Below are 21,622 nucleotides of genomic sequence, written 5' to 3'. Positions count from 1 at the left end.
GGGGTTTGTTGGGAGAAATGCTATGGAGGCAGGAAAAGTGGATGAAGGGGGTATTAACCGGCAGTGGGATGTTGAAGACTGTGATAAAGGGGAGAATGTTTGGCAAAAGAGGAAAGTGAAGTAACAGGATAGGAATGTTGGACGGGATGAAGGGAGGAAGAAGGTACTCAAAGATGAAGAGGGACCTGATGTAAATTAGGATGTTTTGTTTTGCTAGGGGTCACAAATTATTTAATTAGTAATTATGTTCATCCAAAAACCTACCTTAACCGGTAGATTACCTAATAATAATAATAATTATATATATATATATATATATATATATATATATATTATCATTATTAGGTAATCTACCGGTTAAGTTAGGTTTTTGGATGGACAAAGCTACTAAATAAAACATTTTGTGACTACTAACAAAACACAAAATCCATCATCCTACTCTATATCAGGTCCCTCTTCATCTCTTGAGTACTTTCTTCCTCCCTTCATCCCGTCCAACAGCCCTATCCTATTCCTTCCCTTTCCTCTTTTGCCTAACATTCTCCCCTCAATCACAGTCTTCAACATCCCACTGCCGGTCAATACCCCCTACATCCACTTTTCCTGCCTCCATAGGATTGCTTCCAACAAACCCCTCTCTTCGCCCGCCATACCAAGTGCTTCCTCATTTGTTTTCTTCTCTGCCCATTTCACTTTCTCCATTCTTCTCCACACCCACATTTCAAAAGCCTCCAATCTACGTCTATCCTCCTGCTTCAATGACCACGTTTCCGCACTGCACATAGCTACGCTCCATATCAAAGTTTTGACGAGTCTTTTCTTAACATCCTTACTCAACGTCCCTATCATTAACCCCCTTCTCCTTGAGGAAGCCTCTTTGCCCAGCGCAATACTTCTCCTTACGTCCCTAATACTTTGACCGTGTTGGTCCAAAACAGCAGACACGTTGAGCAAGTAACTTTGACATTTAGCATATTTTTGTACTGCGCTGTATCATAGTCGTTGAAGTAAGATGATCGGCGTAGATTTGGAAGCCTTTGAAATGCGGGTATGGGGAACGATGGAGAAGGTGAAATGGACCGAAAGGAAAACAAATGAGGAAGTACTAGATATGGTGGGCGAGGAGAGGGGTTTGTTGGGAGGATTCCTAAGGAGGCAGGAAAAATGGATGAAGGGCCTATTGATCGCCAGTGGGATGTAGAAGACTGTAATAGAGGGGAGAATGTTAGGCAAGCCAATACAGGGCAGGAGCAGGATTGGGATGTTGGACGGGATGAAGGGAGGAAGTACTCAGAGATGAAGAGGGACTTGATGTGGAGTAGGGTGGTGGGTTGCGTTTTCTTAGGAGAGACCAGAATTAATTATTTGTTAGATGCGTCCAGTCAAACCTGCCTTAACCGGTAGATTACCTACTATAATAATATAGGTTACTATGGTCATATCTGAAGTAATTTTATTTTCGTTAAAAATTGACTGTTTGACTCACAGCTCCTGCTTGACATGGAAAGTGGAAAGACACGCTTTACTTGTTTTTCTCGATTGAATAACCCAAATGAAACATTCAGATTACGTCACGATGATATTCTAAATTAGAAAAACTGTGCCAAAATACTTTCTCACCGACATTGTTCGTTCAGGGAACGTAGTACTTGGAAGTCCCCAAACCACGTGTTTGGTGGAGCTCTCGTCACGGTTCCCTCCCCTCTACACCCACGACCACCCCTCCCTCCCTTCCCCCACCCTCTCCCCCTCCGGCGCTATCCCGGAGGGGAGTTTGCCGTCGAGGGGGGGAGGAACGGTACCGGGATCCGCCGCTTGGGGGGGCGGGGAGGGGGGGCGAGCAACTTTCTCAGTCACCCGCTGCGCGCGCGCTCTGAGCACACACAGACACCCTGCGACGAAAGTGAGGGTTGGGGGAGGTTGGAAAGCGACAAACCGCCCCGCGCTCTGCTCTGAGACTCCCTCCTCGCACTTCTTTCCCCAGCAGAGGGCGGCGGGAGAGGCATCACGTGGAGGACTGGCGTGGAGGAGCCTTTTGGAGGAGGAGGAGAGGTGAAGATCTGACGTCACTCGGGGAAGATTCCCCCTCCGGCCGCATCGGAGGGAGGGCGGGAGGATCCTCCTTGCCGGGAGAGACGATAAGGAGAACTCTCGGCTGTGCGTGTGTGTGTTCCTGGCGGCGGAGGGGCGTCGGAGGGGCGGAGAGATAAGGGAGGCCGGGGCGAAAATGAATCCGTGGGCATAGTGCGGCGTGTTCGGAGGGTCGAGAAGCAAGAGACGGAGGGCGCGAGTGATTGACTTCGACGGCGGCTAGGGCACGCCTCTCTCGCCGCGAGAGCGCCTCTTCGTCGAGGGCGCAGTCGGGTGGCGGGAAGGAAGGGGGGGGGTGTTGGTGGCGGGCCGTTGTACCTCGCCGACCACCGCCGCCTCTTCTCTGTCCGGGAGAGCGGGTTGTTCCCTATGTTCCTGGTGGGGGAGCAAAGGAGGAGGCGGATTGCGGGCGTCGGAAGGGGCGGAGGAGGACTTCGCGGAGCGACATGGGAAAGAAGGGCCGGCGCTGCAAGACCCGGTGGAGAAGGCTGCCCATTGGAGGTAAGCGCCCCTTGATCCGGCTCTCCGATCCACCCCTTTCCTCCCCCTGTGTTGTTTCTGTTACTCCTTCTGTGTGTGTGTGCTCCCGTATGGAGGGTACCCCGGCACCCTTGTCGGCCCCACCCCCGCCGCGACGCATCTCCCTTCCCCGACCCCCCTCACCAAACTGCCCGGCGGATTGACCCGCTCGGCCTCCTGCTCGGCTGCGATCGAGGGTGTGCAGTGGTGATCTCTTTGGCGTGTTTCGTGATGGTGTGCGAAGGATGTGGTGAATACCCATTAGGACCGACCACCTTCCCCTTGAGGTGCTGATGGGTCGTCTCTTTCTTTCCTGATGCCCTCATCTCCGTCCCTGGGCGCTCTTGGCGTGTACCGCTGTGAGTGGAGGATTGTCATCTTGCACTAGTGATTGATTCCGCGTGACCCTCTCGCGATTATAACCGTCGTATTAGTTCGACATTTAATATCACGGTCGGGAGTCGTGTGTTACGGTTCCGGAAGGAAATAATAAAACCAACCGCGAGTTACGAAGATCCCGGAGACCCTTTTTTTTCTTGATCCAAGGTGTTCCCTGTTCGCGTCGATAGCCAGTATGACCCTCACAACTTCTTCGACACGTTTGGCGAATAGGCGCCCGATGTTATCACGCACGAATTCGCCATTGTGCAGTGTGAATCACCCACACGAATTTTTTGTTACTGCTGTGATTAAGGAAATAAACGAAGCAGTGCTGGAAATGTGAAAGAGGAAGAGAGGAAAGAGTTTTTCTTTGAATGCTAGGAAAGTGAATGCGGGGGTTATTGAGCGGATATTGTGAATGCCGATGGCTGTGTGATACCGGAGGTAAGACGCGCGTGATGTGTAGCTGGCGTGGCAGAGGAGAATATTAGGAATGGGATGACGGGAGATTCGAAATAAGTGTTGAGTGTAGTCAAAGTAGTGTTTATTGAAATGATTAGGGTGCGTTAGGAAATATAATGCCAAACGTGATAGGTGGGACTTAGATGTGCCGAAGCTCTCAGACCCTCGTGGGTCCATTGAAAAGCCCCCTCGACTCAATGGCTGTGGGTAAGTGGGCCGTTGAAACTCGTCGCCGGCTGAGGTCTCCGGGGCCAATTCGAATTGGGGGACGTCGACATGCGCGCGATAGACCGGTCCTCGGTCGAATGGAGGCAGAGAACGTGTGCCCCGATCGACCCCATGCCGTCGAAGTGCCTCTCGCTGACCTCACGCTCGAGGGATGCTTTGGGGGCGTTCTCCCTTGACCGGAAGTCTCCCTCAGGAGGAGCGAATGGCACGGAAGACCAAACGCGCCCCTAGACGGTGACCCTCGCGCGGCCAAAGTTCGCTCCTCGTAGTCTCCCTCTCGGTGCATCGTACCCTCGGTGGCGCCTGGACCCCTCCGCACGCGTAGCCTGGCGCCAGCGCACTCTCCCCCGGCGCCTAGCGAATCGTCCGCCTTCCTCCGACCCCCCTCTCCGCCCCCACTTTCGAACCCCCCACCCCCTGAACATTTTCAACCAACACGCAGTCACGCATCGCACAACCCCTCCAACTCCCCGAAATCCTCCCTCCCCCTCCCCTCATACCCCCTCTACCGCCTTCCCCCCACCCCCCCGGCCGATCCCGATTTCTGTAAAACTAGTTTAAGGACCTGCGCCCTGCGACCGTGGAGATGGAGGTTCCTCCGTTGCCGTAGTGACGTGCGTTAGGGCCTCGTCTGGGGGTGCTTGCTGCTCGCGGGAAGCCTCTCGGTTCGCGTTAGAGGGGGTTGGTTTTCCGGGGGGGGGATATTTCGCCCGCTACCTCCCTCCCGATTTCGCGCTCATTTCGCGGCGAGTTCCCCCGGTGTTCGCTCGTCCCGTCCCCTCTTCCCCCTCCTCCTCTGCGGGTCGACGCTAGTGTGGACTTGCATCTCTTTTAGTTCCCCTTGGATACCTCGGCCACTTCTCCAGACTCCTTGGCGGCACTCGGCTTGTCAACCGCGGGTCCTCCCTGACGAGCAACGCATTCCTCCGGAGTGGTGTCTCTCCGGAAGGGAGAGTCGCGGCGGGCGATCGAGTGCGCGTGTGATATAGACACCCGCTGCTGTTTCAACAACCCCCCTCTCGTCCCCTCTCTGTTCCTGCGTGTGCGTATTTCCGCGTGGGAACGAGCGTGGTGCCTTGGATGTCGCTCGTGCATCGCCATATGGTGGTGCTGAGTCGCCGATACTTGTTGCTGCTGCAGCGGTAGGTTTGGCGGAGAGTGGAAATGTTGCCCAAACTGTCGATTTGGATATTTCTGCATCTTTTCTTTTTTTGGTGTCCTCGTTGCATTTGGTGAAACACCGTCCTGTTTCCCCTCAGTTTGTTGGTGTTTTTAGTCCAATCGAAACTTGGTACGACCAAGGTTGCCGAAAATTGGCGCACTAATTTCGTAGTCGTCTTTAAATGGGGTGGAACTGCGTGTTATGATTTAGAATCTCTCGGCCTTCAGTGGCGCGCCGATAGTCGGTGAAGGGTGAAAACATTCGTTACTATGTTAGCACCAATTGGTTGACACCCGCTTGGGCTGCGAAAGATAATGCCGCTCCGAGAGGCCTCCCGAGTGTCAGTCAGCAAGAGGGATTTGTACCCAATTTTCGGCGCGCCAATAACTCCTCACAGAATTTTGAAAATAATAATATGTAACTATTGTTGACCACGGTGGGTTTCGTATTCGAAATGGTCGTCACATTTCACCGCAAGCTCCACCCTCTGGCTCTGATAAAAAACAGGCAAATGGTCACCGTATGCTGCTGTGGTGTATGAGGTAGATGCGTGCGTGAGGCTTGCCCCATCACTGCCATTGTGTTTATATAAATTCCCCGGACAACCATCTTCTCTCGCGGATGTGAAATGACGGCGATTTGATGTTCATACCATGAAATGCAAAATTTAAAAAAGTCATTTTCAATATTCTCCTTTCCAGGTAACCAAGTATTCAAGTAATGCGGATATTCTGATTGGCTGAGGCCCCAAAGCATTTTATTATTCTGAATCTAAATGAAGTTCACCATTACGCTGATCAAATGATCTTTCACAAGACCGCCTTGGTCAAGATTTGTTAGTGTCGATCGTCTCATTTGGTCGATCATTTGTTTTCTGTGTGCACCTTTGATTCGGGCGAGGGTCGAAGGAGAAAGAGCCGGCGCAGAAATGAGGAGCCAAGAGGCAGGGTTTTCGTAGAAATGGCGATCGATGCGAATTGTTTTCGAAAAACGTACGCTACGTTCAAAATTGTTTGTTTTTATGTGCGCGAGATGGAAGAGGGCGGCGGATGCCCAGCAGGGAATCATCCCCTTTCGGTGAAGAGCGAGGGGTTGCGGGGGGCCTGTGCTCCCTGTGAACAATAGCTCACAGATGGTTTTTGTAATCGGCCTCACCCCTGGGGGTGGATCAAAGTATATTGGGGGAGAAGTGCGAGGTGTTATTTTTACCAAGGAATGGCGATTGGGACCTTATTCTCATCATTCCCACCGAATGCCCTTCAAATCATGACGATAGCATTTCGAAGGCGTTTATTTTTCTTGGAAAACTAAAATCGAAAACTTGTGTCCCCATGCTGCCGTACTCGCAAAGTGTCAGTTACTCCAGTATCCCCTGGTGATGACCACTTCTCCCTGGAGCCCCTGGCCCGCTCTGCTCGTAATGCGTGATTTCACGCATCAGTTCGCTTGGCACGTGAATTCCAATCCGTGACTTCACGCACCACATCTCTTAGTACGTGAATTTTCGACTAAATGATGAAGACTTTTGAGATGGTCCGACGCAAATGGTCTCCGTTTCAAATTGAAATCCATTCCTCATGGTTGAATAGCGATTGACTGTCGGATGTTTTCCCAATGTAAACAAACAGTTTTGAACTTAGTTTTGTTGCTCTGGGCAATTTGGTAATTTTGGCTTTTCTATGGCAACTCCGATGAATCCGTCCCCCGGACACGTTGAGCTTCTCCGTGGCGGCGGCGACCCATTCATTGTTCCGTGCCATTAATAATGCATGTTGTCCGAGTGGCGTCTGCATTCTTTTAATAAGCGTCTCTTGTGGTGCACCTTATGGGAATTCAAATCGGGTGGGGGGGATTATTCGGGGTCAAGGATTACTTTTTACGTCCAGGATAAGCTTCCGCCATCGACATTACTTTTTCCATGCGCTATCACTTCGAACGTCACCAAAGAGATGTCAATAATTGACCAGACGGCAGTAAACTTTTTAATTGTTTTCCATGAGCGGTCACATTTTTGACGCCAATTGGTATCACTGATTTATTTGAGGGGGCTGTAAAATATTTTGAGTTCCCACCATCCATTCCTTCCGTTTGAGTTCGGAGGTCATATTTTCAAAATTTATTTTCGGTTCATAGTCGGAAGAAGATCATTGCTCGTGAGAGCGGTGACGCGGTCATTTGAGTTTTAATGGGTTTGTTTTTGGGACAGAGGGGTTTAAGGGAGGATATTATGACATTCCATTTATGGGTAATATAATTAACGTGCTTTTTCAACGAAAATGTATTTTGAGGTCTATAAAATGGTGTGGCGTGATACACTTATCGTCCTGCCTTTATGTGCAATGATCCCGCTATTTTTATAGTCCTGGTTGGACCAAGGTCCAGCCTTCAGTGATTTTTCCGATGTCCAGCTCAAATGCGTCAAAGACCGGCAGAGTTATTCATATTAGCTTCCGAGTACTACAGGGAATATTTCAAATTGATGCCGGACCCCATGCGGATGATGCCCATACAGTTTTTCGAGAGTCATTTCTGCGCTAAGGTTGATTTGGGCTTTCCAGTCAGCCAGGGCAATTCTGCGTGTATTTGCCTCCGTGCTGTTGATGATTCTCCTGATATACGTATGAGTAATGACCCTGACCATCCATTTCTGCTTTTAAGATTAATTTTCTACTGAAAAACTGCCTTCTTCGTTCATAATTCGCGTTCTTGGTTGAACTCTTCATTGTGAATATTTAACGATCCGTGTAAGTAAGTTCGCAGCGTTGGGTGTGCCCAGTGTGTGTTTGTTTTCTTGGCGATATTTTCATCGTATTTGTGTCTATGACTTGTGTGATGAATTGGAAGATATTAGCAGTGCCCGAAAGAAAACATGCAATTGCAATGGGAGGCTTAACGCAATTGTAAGCGAATGAAGAAATGCCAGCCAAGTAAATATAGTGCCGCTTATGGTTATGTAATGCCCGCTGGAAGAGACCAATATAGTTTTGGATGAAACGCGGTTTCAATGATTAATGGATAAACTTCCCCTTCGCCATGGTATCCTGCAAGCAACCCCCTTGATTTGTGGCTGGGGCTGACCTCACACCAGGCATTCAACGTCGAGGTTAAGTTTTGCTTAAAATAGTGTCTGGATATTTATGAAATATTTCAAATAATGGAGATAATGCTAACCACAGCTGCGTACATTACGGTATATGTGTGTCGAATACTTCGCTGTGCATGCTAGACGATCTGATAGTGTAACGAGACGGATAATAAAGAAATAGATGTTAGCTGAAATAATGCCGAAGAAAAATGTCTTTTTCCTCCCAAGGGCTGTCGAATGCAGTTATTCTGATCCCTTGGCGTCCGTGAGAAAAATGGATTCACGAGTGAATTGGTTCTGCGCTTGATGTCTCCAATGTTATTTTCATGAACTCCGCTACAGTCACTTACGAGATATTCTTCCGATGTATGCGGGAGATTTAATCTGTAATTTAACCTTTGCTCGATTGAGTGATTCACCACCTAGTTCCTCTAATATTTTGGATGCGCCACTAAGTTTATCATGACAACGTTGTGCAAAAATACACCATATCCACTGCTGACGATTAAATACGGCGGTCCAACCGGTTTCGTGAGGACCGCATGTATTGATTGACAGCTTACTCTGAACGAGTCGTAACTAGCGAAAGATACGTAGCATCGCTCTTTACTCCTCTACTCTTGTTTCATGCACCTTCTTAGTGAAATGGAAAATGATGGAAGAGTCGAGGGAATTATAGTGATAGATTAAACACGGACGCGATGATGATTAAACGCTGCCGTTAGAGCGACGTCATTAGTAAGACCACCTTCCACGGGGTAGATACGAACTCGAAAGTGTGGTTTAAATTTCCTTTGGATCTTGGACACTGTTCAAACGAATACTTTCATAAATTCCAAAGAAACTGCGGTAAATGCCGCAATAGTAACTTTTAACGGAGTCATCCGCTAATGTGCATTTCAATGCAACAATTTCAGAGTGTAAAAATCATTCGCCTTGACTGGGACTCGAACCCAGATCCCTCAATATCCGGTTGAGTGCTTTAGCCACTTAAGCTACCGAGGCGTCCTCGTTAACTCTGAAATTTTGGGGCTTTTAAAGGAACAAGATGTTGTGACGAAAATACCGTACATGCAATATCACAGGTAGGCCCCAAAATTTCAGAGGTTAAGAGGACGCCTCGGTAGCTAAAGTGGCTAAAGCACTCGACCAGATATTGAGGGATATGGGTTCGAATCCCAGTCAAGGCGAATGATTTTTACACTCTGAAATTGTTGCATTGTAATACTTTCGTGTTTTATAGAAGGCTCTGAGTGTAAACTATTATTTTGCTGTCAAATTTTATAAAACCATGTTAGAAATAAATAAATCACGACCCGAGTTTAAATTCTTTGACGTCATCAAATGAATTATTAACCATGGAAACTCCGTAATATGAGAAAGTGAGGGAAAGATACTCTATTACAGAGTTCACTTGGCCCATAATTCATTTGATGATTATGTTAAAGCACTGAAAACGAGTCGTGATTTATTAGATTGGGTTTGTGAAATATTGGAATGAAATGATGAATTGTAATGGAATCCCTCTGTTTTAGTAAACAATTACTTTTTTGAGACGGAGAGCAGGTCCATCCCTGATCTGTGGGGTCTGTGGATCCCCGATAGGATAGGAATTTTCCGTACGAGCACATTTCGCGGCGAACCGAGCTGGCCGTCCGATGTAATTCTCAATATTGTCTTCATTACTGATTAAAGCTACGAGTATTTACCTAGACGTTTTGTTTTCCGAATCCCATGGAGCTCAAGCGAGGTCTTGTCGAATTTTATAACTTGTTCCCTGCAAGATATTTTAAATATTTTTAACCGTATCAAATATCAAGTCAATTTCTTTAGTTATACTCCATGTTTGATGTCCGTACTTATAGTGCAGTGATCTCATTAGTTTCCTTTCCACATCTTTGAAAATAAGCTAAATCTTAGATAGAATTCAAAAAGATGCATCATAGGATTCAAGATAAATTGTGATATTGAAGGTTAACCGCAGCAGTGCAGTGACATAATGACTGGAGACGATTCGGTATGAGTCCTAGCTATTATTGAAATTTCCGTCCTGTAGTTTAAGGTCACACTCGTTAAATCCACATGTAAGACCATATCTTAATTTCAGGCATTCCCGATTACTTAGAAATAAACTTATTACGAACTGTGCTTGATACTCGCCAACGGTGAAAATGTTGTTGGTACTGATGATTTGTCAAAAATGCTTAAATTGCAAAAAATAGAACTTCGCCTCTAATATGGCGCGATAACGCCATAATCATCGTGATACCATAATGTTAACACGATGGTCTTTCTTCACATCAAAATGTATTAATAGAAAAACAGCAGAAGTAATATCGTTCAAAAATTGATACTAGGTGTCAAGATGCTTTTATAAGCATGGGTTAACGTCAATAGAACACTGATAATGCAGCTAAAATCTCATTTAGAGTTTTCAAACAAACCAAAGGCAAAATGCCACCAAGAAATTGTTTTCGGTTTAAAGACTAATCAGATTTTAAATAAAATATAAAATCTAGTTATAAACTCTTCTCGTTTCGCATTTTATTATAATTAAAATCCTCAATAATACTATGAATGAATAAAATGAATAAATGGATTGCGATTTGATTCCGTGGTCCATGTCCGCTCGCTTGGTTGCGTCACTCGACAGGCGCTTTTCGATGTGGTCTCCCATCCTCTCCCCTGCCTCGATAACCTACCCCCGTTGACCTTTCCTTGGAATTGCCATGGAGACTACATAATAGACACCCCTATTGTCCGGATACCCCTCGGCCGTTTAAATATTCATATCGTTCAGCCATCCCATGAGAATTTCATTCGCTCCTTATTAATCGATTCGGATTGAATTTAAATCTTGGTCGTCTCATCATATCATCATCATCTTCTTCCCATGTTTTCGAAGGAGGTAATGGCTCATCTTGCTTCAATTGGGCCGACTGCACGCCTTAATCGATCTGCAAGGACGGCTCTTTCTTTCTTATTGTATCCCTTCGCTCGCATCTACCATTATAGTTTTAGGCCTTCATAATACCCTCCGTGTGGCAAATAAAACTCAGGAGCCCCTTCTACCTTTTGTAGAGGTGCACCTTGCCGGCGCCGTTTTGGAATGCCACCCTCCCAAGCTAATTCCTTCGACTTACTCCCTCTCTCTCTCTCCTCGTGCCAATTTCTATCATATTTTGCGTATTTTCACTGAGCCTTTTTCAATTCTTAAATCGAATTTTTCTAAAATAATTTCTAAATACTTGCCGCGTATTCTAAATGTGAACTGATAAATCTAGCATATCTTTCTCTCTCTCTCTCTTTCACCTTTCATTCTGATGGACCACGGCTCCATCGGCTCTGATCCAAATATTCTTCCCATTTGTGTGCCCACTCGTGAAATGTTTGCTGTCAGTCTAACAACCAAGTATTTGATCTGTCCTGAGTTGCTTGGTTCTATCCCTTCTCTTTTATAATTTACCCCTATTTTGATTTTTCATTTATTTAATAACTCCAGTGCTTCACATTTTCTGATACTTGAATCGAACCCACATTCCTCACCCCACCCCGTCGTTTCGTCTCAACCGCTAGAGACCCTGCCGCTGTTCTCATTTCCTCGTGAATCACCGCACGTAAGTTGCCAAGCGTCAGCTCGAGGGCGCATTTGCAGATAAACCATCGGGCGGATTTCAAAGCGTAATAGTGACTGGACCTTCTGATTAATTCAGGAAAACTACGTGCGCCTCGGTAGCTCCATCACTTACTAAACCTCTGGCGGAAATGGACGGATATCCGGGCTCTAATCCCACCTGTCTTGGCCTTTGACCTTTCCCATTGTGAAGGAGTCTTGCCATTTGCAGACTTCAACGCATTCTTCGGTGGGCTTAGAGGGAATAGCTATCCAAAGACCGTGGTGTTCCGTTCAGATCAACATATTTGGAATGTACGTTGATGCTGTATTTGAAATCGTTCGCTAAGAACGACTCTAGAATCAGGGGTCAAGAAATCTTGACACATTATTAATGCTATTTGATCGGTTTTATGGGCACTGCAAGCACGAATATTGCATGCAAGAATTGAAGTACTTCGTCGAGTATAAATCAGGTGAGCTTTGCGCTTACACTAGAGGGATTAATATTTGTAGCCCAGCAGACGACATATGCGAAAGGAAATTTACCGCTTAAAATGCACCTTCAGGTAAAGAACACTTTTCCCCTCGCACAATTCTTGGCAGCAGCAGTAAGGAACACCGCATGTGTTCATCCGAAATCAGGGTCGCTCGTCGGGCATTATTCACCAGTCACCGTGGTGACTGTCGCCACGCGCTCTTGTGGCGGATTGCAATGTCGACTGGAGCGAAAATGCAACGCATTCTCGCTCCAGTCGACAAAGTGTAATTTTGGCGCCGAATGATTTGATGCCTTAGCAAGAGTGACCGCACCAAACTCTCTTATTGCTGGAAAATATTTCCAGAGATTTAAGAGAAGGCGTTGATTGGAAACGAGATCTTCAGTCATCGCATTGAAACATTTTTTATTCTCTTTTGGAAGTTTTTTTTGACGACGGATCCGCCCCACGTGCACCAACAACTCCTCGGTATCAATGAACTCCAATCAGATGCTGCCCTAATTAATCCACCGCGCCCGCGCAATGCGCGTCAACTCAAAATCTACGATAAGCAACTCTCCATAAGATGATTAAATGCATGTATTTGGGAGCCCAAGGGCCGGCCGCCTTTTCTTCTTTCTGGGAATAACGCCAATCCGCATTTCCCCCGAGTGATGATGTCTTATTGAAGTCGCCAAGATTGAGCGGCGTCCGTCGATATTCAATCGGACATTTCATCTTCGAGAGTCACTCGAAACTATACGCGCGAATTCGATTTTGTCGTTCGTTTTTGAATCCGAATGCTTGAAATGAAAACATAGTAACTTAGTGATTCCACTGAAAATTTATTACGAGACACGACCCGTGTTTCGACGTTCAACGTCATAGTCACGTCGAACGTCGACGATACTTAATAGCATTGATCCTTGCTAGTTCCAAGCACTCACACTCAACCAGGGCTTTCAAGAGGAATCCCTATGCGCCAGGGGCCCACCAATCACACGTATAAATATAAAATTAAAAATTATAATATATAAAGTACATCCAAGCTAGAGGGTGTGTGATTAATTTACTTTTATTACTATATTACGTGTGACTGACGGGTCATTGGCGCAGAGGGTAACCCCTCCTAAGCCCTGATTGACTGTGAGTGCTTGAGACTAGCAAGGATCAATGCTGTATAGCATATCCAAGCTAGAGAGTACGTGATTAGTTTGCATTTATTTCATTTCATTACGTGTGACCGGCGGGCAGCTGGCGAAGAGATAATTCTCTTGTTAGCCCGTGACCGCTGAGTGTTTGACAAGAGCTAGAGAGGGTCAATGCCATCTAGTAGACCTAAGCCAGACATATTTTGGTTCTAACCGTTTGCGTTATCTATTTATTTATTTTTAGTATTTTTATTATATTTATTTTATGCTTATTTTATTTTTAATTTCAGTTATTTTTTTATTGATTTACTGCATATATCGTCTCTAATTTCCCTCTCCCATTCTTTGCCCATTGATAAGAGTACGTCTGGGGTTGACTCTTCCCATAATACTCATACGGGCGTAGTGACCGTTCGCTTACATTTACGTGAGATTTCAATGATTTCACGTGTTCTGATTTATTATCAGAAATCATTTAATTTATTATCCCGTGGCGCTCAGCATTTCATGTATATGTGTCGTTCACATTTCACCTTATACGAGGGTCATCCGGAAAGTAGTACCCGTTCGTGCCGCATGAAGTGCTGACGACGCGAGTAGCCGCTGGACGAGGTCAGATAGCTTCAGTGGCTTGTCTGCCTTCTCTGAGCCAAGTTGCGTGACGCTAGCATTGCCTGTGTTGTTTCTGTGATTGTTTACAATGTTTAAAAAAATCGAGAACGCCGCCAGTTGTGAAGTGAGGGCAGTGATTAAATTCCTCAATGCAAGAAACGTTCGCCCATGTGATATTCATCGCCAATTAAAGGAGGTGTATGGAGACAATGTAATGGACGAGTCGTCTGTTCGGCGGTGGTGTCGCAACTTCAACATGGGGAGGGGGAACACACACGACGATGAGCGTTCGGAGAGACCGTCTGTCATTACAGACCAACTGGTGAGCTCAGTTGACGAATTCGTGAGGAACGATCGGCGCGTCACAATTGATGACATCTGTGAGCATTTTCCCAATGTTTCTCGAACAATTGTTCATGAAATTGTTAAACACCATCTGCATTATGCAAAAATTTGTGCAAGATGGGTCCCTCGCGTATCTCAATGAGCTGGCGGCGAAGGACTATGCAGCAGGAATACAGAAACTTGTCACACGTTATGACAAATGCCTTAATTTGCTTGGAGATTATGTTGAGAAGTAGTTTAAAGTATCCTCTTTCAAATAAAATTTTTTATGTTTGTTAATATTTACTTTTGTGTCTTTATTTCACGAACGGGTACTACTTTCCGGATGACCCTCGTACTTGCCTCAGGCCGTCCCAGGGCAGCATACACATTTGGAGTCTATTGCGAATCTTTTCGCTTCACTACTCTTCTTTATCTGATGATTTCTTTAAATGAAAGTAATGATTACCCCAATGAAATATTTTGTAGCATTTTAATCTCCGGCACATTCAATTCCCCCCCCCTCCCTTTAGTGACATTCGGACATCTTGTATTTTGCATGTGGTTTCTCTCTCTGTGTGTGTGTGTGTGTGTGTGTGTGTGTTGCTATTGCGCGAGAGTCATGCTGGAAAACTCGGTGCGAGTCGATGGCGTGCAGATCAATGTTTCGCAATCGCAGCCTTCTGGTGTTTCCGCAAATTGGTGAGCACCAGGGGCGTTCTGCGGCGTTAAGGGTGTTCCAACCGGTTGGTGCGAATTTCTGTCATCCATTTGTTACTAGATTGCAATGGTGTCTACTCGGAATTGCGCGGAATTCCTACGAGATCCACTGCTCTGGGATTGTTGGGGGAGTAAGGTGCACCTGGTCACTCAGCTGCATATCTCTTCCGCAAAGAACATTTGGGACGAAGTAAGGAAGGCCTCCTCGAAATCCTTCCGTCCACCCTTTATGATGTTATGATTGCCCTCCGTTCGCTGCTTCGGTCAGGGGGTAACTGGCGGTCGTGGAGAGCTACGCGGAATGTTGTTAAACTTGCTGTCTGCATGCGCTCATTGCACTGTTGTCACACATAATGTGACAGCTTCGACGAGAGTCTTAAGTGAATGATACGATATCGCAGTTTTCATCGATTCTCGGTTCAAAAGGTGGCAACGGATGCATTTCAAGCAATGTCCCCGTTCGAATGAATGTCTACTCTCATAAACTTAATGGATAGGTTGACGATAGTGTGGAATTTTCCTACCGGCTGATGAATACAGAGGAGGAACGCGCGATTTCCTGCTCCTTCCGTGTTAGCAAGGCGAATTACGATTTTTTCCCTGGTGACCTTGAAGTCACAACGGCGGAGTACTTACATGTATACCTTTCAAGTGAGAAATATTGCTTTGGGAAACTAATTTTTTTGAGCACCTATGGTGTTTAAGATCATTTTATCTCACTCAATGTGCGGTGGTCATCTTTATCACCTTACCTTCGCTTTATCAGCCGAGTACACATTTCGTTCAACTTTGTGTGTTACGCCATTTCAGGCTTTACGAACAACTTGTTTCCTTAAGTGAGATTCTGAACTCCTCTTGCGGAAGACATCTTCTTAAATATTTTAATTTTAGTCAGAGCATCGGCGTGGCAAGTCGAAAGATCCGGTGTTCAAGTCTCGGTCAAGGAAATATTTTTACACTTGTGATCTGCTCGATTCCTCCTTTCCCGCCTATTATATGTGTTCGACCTTTATTTGTGTTCTTATCCCTTTTCCTTGTATCTATTTCTATGTGAATGAATGAATTCGCGGCAGAAATGTCGATATTCTAAAGGCGGTCATTTGGTGTCGCTCTAAAGGAACGGAAGGCGTCGACTACCCAAATAAAAAACCTTTGCCATTCCATTCATACGCACATTTTCATCTAATTTTTGTTTTCGCTCATAAATGGTATTGTCAGTTTCATTCGATGCCAACCAACTCTTACAATATATATTATATTTGCTCAGTAAAGGGGATTTCGCGTGAAAAAGCGCGCTCTTATTATAAATGTATGATAACGTATTGGTATTAATCATCTTATGGGATGTAAAAACACTTCCACAGTTTTAAACCGAGCATAACGCAACGCGACACCACTATAAACTCATAAATATAACTGCGACGGAGATTATTACAATTTTCCACTCAATAAAGATTTATTCACGACTAATTTCGATGCACTTCATCATTTTCAAGTAGACTTTATTAAGTGGAGCATTGTGATAGTCTCTGTTATTATGGAGCAGCTCGTCCGCATCACACCTGAATCGGTAATTTATATAATAAACCCTTATTCAATTATTCTACGAACTAACAGCCTCCCATCATTCCGTCCACCATGCCTCTCTTTCCCCTTCCACCAAACGGCCTCGCCTCTATTACACAGCGCTAATTGCGAAAAATGATTGATATTGCGCCACGATACGCAGTTTTAAGGAGTGTTGTTATAATTCAAACGCAAAATATTGAGGTGTTGATGCAATAGACTGTGTAGACAAGGAAGAATTTGAATAAGCGGGTGAGAGGAAGGAAGGGAAAATTGATTTTTTACTTGAAGCAATGTAGAAAGTGAATTGAACTGAGGAAGAAATTATGTATGTTGGTCAAAACAGAAGGAAGTGGGCGCTCGTCGTTGGAGACCATCCTTGGGGGACATGCCTTTTAATTGGTGGAGTGCGACGAAGGAATGGTGGTCATCGGCGGAGGGCGAGTGGTGGACTGAGGGATTGGAGAGTGGAGTCGACGGAATTCGCCCCAAGGACGCTTGCTCTTCCAAAACAACCCCCCCCCCCTTTACCTCGCCCCCATATTCACCCCCTCCCCCCTTCCCTCGAGATTGAAAGGGCCTCTACCGGCCTCCCAACGCTCCCTCTGTGCAGCCCTCCGGAGCCTCAGCACGTCCCGCCAAGGCCTTTTCGTCTCTTAATTTATTTATCTAATGATTTATATTTAATCTTCCGCTTTTATAAAGTATCGCGTCTCTTTGTGCGAAATCAAAATGGCTGAAATTCACTAAAGCTCCGAAGAGCGGGCTGAAAATAGTTGGACGGGAGTCCGCATTGATTTTCTTCGCCCCCCGAATTTCTAAATCTTGCGTGTTGATTAAACTGCGCTTACTGGGGCACGTTCAGTAAGCGTGTCCAGTGGGGTACTCCAGCGTTGTTTGCACCCATTAACAATGTGTCGGGCGGCAAACACTTGCATTCCCTAACGGAATCAGTAAAGGATACACGAGGGTAAGATGAATAAGGGCATTAAAGTAAAATTTTTAAGTTTCAAAATCATATATATTTATTTTCCGACATAGTCACCGTTATGGCTAACACATTTCACCCAACGCGAAACAAGTTTTTTCATTCCGTCACTGAAAAACTCTTTCTACTTTTCTCGAATCCAGGACTTGACAGCTGCTATCACCTCATCGTCCGAGGTGTAATGATTACCCTTGAGGTGTCTCTTGAGTTGAGGGAAAGAATAAAAATCGCAAAATGCAAGATAGGGGGAATAGGGAGGGTATGGAATCGGTTCAAATTTCAGGTTTTGCAGAGCTTCCTCTCCAGTTGGGCGCGTTGTCATGTTGCAAGATTATTGGCGCCAGGCTGCTGCCTTTAACACGACACACTCGGCGTCGGAGGTGTTTTTGAGCGTGTATACCCTGAGAATAATTGACCGTTGCCCCTTCTTCCACGAAATTGGTAACATGAACTCGTTGAGCATCTCAAAGCACAGTCAAAAGAAGTTTTGTTTGCGGATTGTTGTCTTCTGAACTTCTTCGTCTAAGTAGAAGACGAAATTGTACCGCCCATCGATCTACAGTAGACCCATCAACAGCAGTTAAACGACGATGAATCTCAGTAGGAGTCACTTTTTCAGCAGTTAAAAATTCGATAACAGCACGCTGTTAAACTCGTGTTGACATATCACACTAGAACACGTCTCCATACTTCCGCTTCACAAAATAGACTGGATGAATTCCCCCTCAAACCTGCACATACATGTTTAGGGGAATGTTACATCCACATGCCACAAGGTGTTTTTCTGAAGGTCATTTCGTTTGTGGTTTACGAGCATGTGTGCATTAGTTTTCAGCCTACTCTCGTATTTAACCCTGACAATAGGAACACTGCGATGTTCCCTAGGATCGCTTGATAATGCAATTTTCTGCCTGTCTGGATTTCATTGAAATATGGTTGTGTAAGATATTTCATTTGGTGCTAAATTTGGTGCTTTATTTCATTTGGTGCTAAAGGAATATTAACTTTCGTCATTAGTTAATATCTATAAGGCCAGATATGGCGATTTTTGTCATACTTTTATACTCTCTTTCGTAGTCCCTTGAATTTTAAAAAAACAAAACTTCGTCGAACGCCTAAAGCGGTTGATGAAGATTCAGGGCGTGACTGCCAATTTGCATTCTCTTTCATTTTTAAAAAATCTACGGTACTTATTTTTCTCTCCCGTGTGTTGACCGCTTGGAAAAACGGGACTCTTCATGTCATCGACGTATCGTTTCGAGTTTGATTGCGTTGAATGCAGTTTCTTCTCCCTGCAACATTTTCTGTCCTCTGAAACCTTCGCGTCCGTTCATACGTTCCTGGATCTTTCTTCCCATCAGAGATGAACTGTTGATAATCAATGGAAGCGAATCGATTTATTGGGACGCAGTCGATATGATAATTGGGCGTGTTGATTTCATTAATTGATTCTCAAAATGATGTATCGAATCAAATGAGTTCTGTATCATATCTCGTGCCATTGTGAAATGCGGCAACATTCTTTTCTGAAGCTTCAATCATGTCGAAGAAGAATAGATTTAGATATCCATGTTTACAATACATACTGAGAAAATTTGTAGTTTTTAAATTATAAATATATTCCATTACTGAAGAATATTGCACTCCATTTACAGAAGTATTATCAGTAAAAAACACTGAGCCGCAGTGTCGTGGAATGCGCGGCGACTCGTGAAAAATCTTGGAACAGGACATTGTTTTGTTTCAACCTGAAAGTTTTATTGGATTCATTTTCATTTATATCCAGGACGAAATCATTTAGTTCTAACCGATAACCGGTCATCAGGCATCACCCTCTCGTCAGCCATTTCTGTTGGTTTAAAAAACTTGAAAAACCAGCGTATCAAATCAAGGGCATGAATAAAACAAATAATCGCAATCATCGTTAACCGGTGAAAGTTCAAAGTGAAAATCGTGAAATTATAAATTTTAGGATGTTATCGATACGAACACATGTCGATAGATGTGTAGCAGATCTCTATTTTAGATCATACCTTGCGACAATATACATAGATTATTAATTTGTCTTCCTCTTTTCCGTCCACCTTTCCTTCGTTGATCGGTCATGTCTTTTTTCAATGTTCGTTCCCAAGGTAATCCGTGTAATTCGCAGCCCCTCTACATTTCTTTCTCTGCCGCTCCGCCCTAACACAATTGGGGACTCTCGCTCCTGTACATTTTATTTGATGTCTCCAAAGCGAACAAATTTTTTTCACAGCTAAATGTTCATGAAATATCTTATTGATGCTCGTCACACTAATCCCCGAGGATGCCTCAATCTCGCGATAAGTCACATGACCAACTTCCTTTACTAGTTGTTCTCAGCAATATTGTTTTTAGCACAACAACTCTCTTTGAACGACCTTCACGACTTTCGTCGCTCACTCCTGACTTCATGATCGACTTCGAAAGTCGTGAAAAAATCATCGTACCAAAGTGTTCACGAGTTGACTCCTTTTTCTCACTGACCCAAAATTTTCGAGTCACTTTGAGCAACACAAGTTGTTCAGACAAAATGCTCTGAAAAAGGTTACCGTCAGAGGGATCATACTTTCAGATAGAAACGTCAGATGGCGCCTAGAGTGCTTAAAGTTGTCTAGGCTCAAGATATAAATAGCAACCCACGTATCGCCAACTTTCATCTCTAGTAATAGTTAAATGGCTACCAACTTCACTTATCTTTTCATGTGCGTCAGAAATAAGCATGAGAGCTCATATGCTGAGAATATACACGTTATTGATGATAATAACGATTGCATTTTATCCCTTGATGCTTGTTATAATATTCTTTGCTTATTGAAAGCAAAGAGTCAAGAAAATGACTGGATACTTTGGCGTTAGCAATGCATACTGAACTATAAACCGTACAATTTCATTGAATTTCCAACAAACAATTTGAGAATTAAAGGGAATCCTAATCTTTCCTTCCATCAATAATGTTTACAGGGAGTCGAAATCTAATTTGCATCATGAAATTTTCTTCTTAAGCTTATCGTAGGAGTAATAAATGAATCACTTTCTCTAATCCCATTCACTGAGTGGGGTTTTAAACTATTCATATCCTAAATTTGACTCTTCGTACACGTCCTGACTTTAAAAAAAAATTAATTCTGCTCAAAAATGTCTATAATCCCTTCTTTTATGAATGAAACAGAAATAACATCCCATGTCAACAAGTATCCTTATTTTGGCCTCGTCGTGGCCCTTTCGCTCGCCCCCCCCCCGCCCCCGCCCCGCCCCTCCAAAGGAAAGGCCGTAAAAACGACGCCGAGTGCCTGTTGAAATTTTCACGAAACACCAAAGCCTCGTGAAAGACGAGATTAATTCCAATAATCGCGTGCTACTTCAATAAAATGTTCCGGGACAATGGCGAAAGAAAGAGCTTTTAATGGACTATTTTTAAATTAAGGAAAGCGTTCCCAGGGCAACTTCGGTGATCCGTTAGCCCTTAACAACCTAAAATTTTATGATTTTAATAAAATCCGGGGGAGAATTGCGTGAGGAGTGACGGAAGGGGGGGGGAGGCTTTCGGCGGCGACAGTTTTCCTTTGGTGGGATTACCTCGGGCAAACACTTCCCGACCGGGAAAACAAGTGAACGGAGTGGAGGAGCAATCTCAAGCGAGCTTTTCTCTCTCCCCCCCCCTCCTCCCCCCTCCACACCCCCACCCACCCGTCCGCCTTCCCGGAAAAGGGGTCGTTCGTGGCATTTAGACAAGGTGCGGGCGACCCTTTGTGTAAGAGATTAAATAATCTCTGCGTAAATATGCGCCCCCAGAGATTGTTTATTCGTCTCCAGCCGTTCCTCCTGCCGACTCCCTTAAGTAAGCGGGGAGGAACTTAATTTGTAACTTGATTCGAGGGCTCCTGGTGATACGCTCGTGGGCGTGATGATGTCGTGGGTTGCACCCGCGCTCTTTTAAACCCCTAGTGGGAAAACATTCCGCTTGATTTGGAGGCTCCATTTCATGTATTGATTTCTCAGGAAACGGGGTCACCAATACGCCAAAGATTTATGCTAAATGTATAGCTGATATAAGTAGCAGTCCACCGGTCATGATAGGATTCGGATGCATCCTGAGGGATTAAGCACTGCGGCAATGCTAAGCGCCGCCCAATCGAGCACTCTCAAATCCCCAAACATTCGCCTAAATTAAAACCATTGCTCGGCTTCACCCCCTCCCTCGGCCCGTCATTCCGCCC

General features: G+C 45.0%; 1 protein-coding gene across 1 annotated transcript in view; it reads left to right on the top strand.

Moving 5' to 3' along the window:
- Positions 1 to 2,384: 2,384 nt before the first annotated feature.
- Positions 2,385 to 21,622, top strand: part of LOC139695525 (uncharacterized) — a 452,837-nt gene continuing 433,599 nt past the window's right edge. Inside the window, exon 1 of the mRNA XM_071594355.1 lies at positions 2,385 to 2,592. Within this exon, the coding sequence (XP_071450456.1) occupies positions 2,538 to 2,592 (55 nt within the window). The 5' untranslated portion in view covers positions 2,385 to 2,537. The remainder of the gene's footprint in view (positions 2,593 to 21,622) is intronic.

Source organism: Hetaerina americana, unplaced genomic scaffold, assembly GCF_022747635.1.
Source record: "Hetaerina americana unplaced genomic scaffold, ioHetAmer1.1.p SCAF_6, whole genome shotgun sequence".
NCBI classification, from domain to species: domain Eukaryota; kingdom Metazoa; phylum Arthropoda; class Insecta; order Odonata; family Calopterygidae; genus Hetaerina; species Hetaerina americana.
The sequence above is the reverse complement of the archived record's forward strand: the minus strand, read 5'-3'. Positions and strand labels throughout refer to the sequence as shown.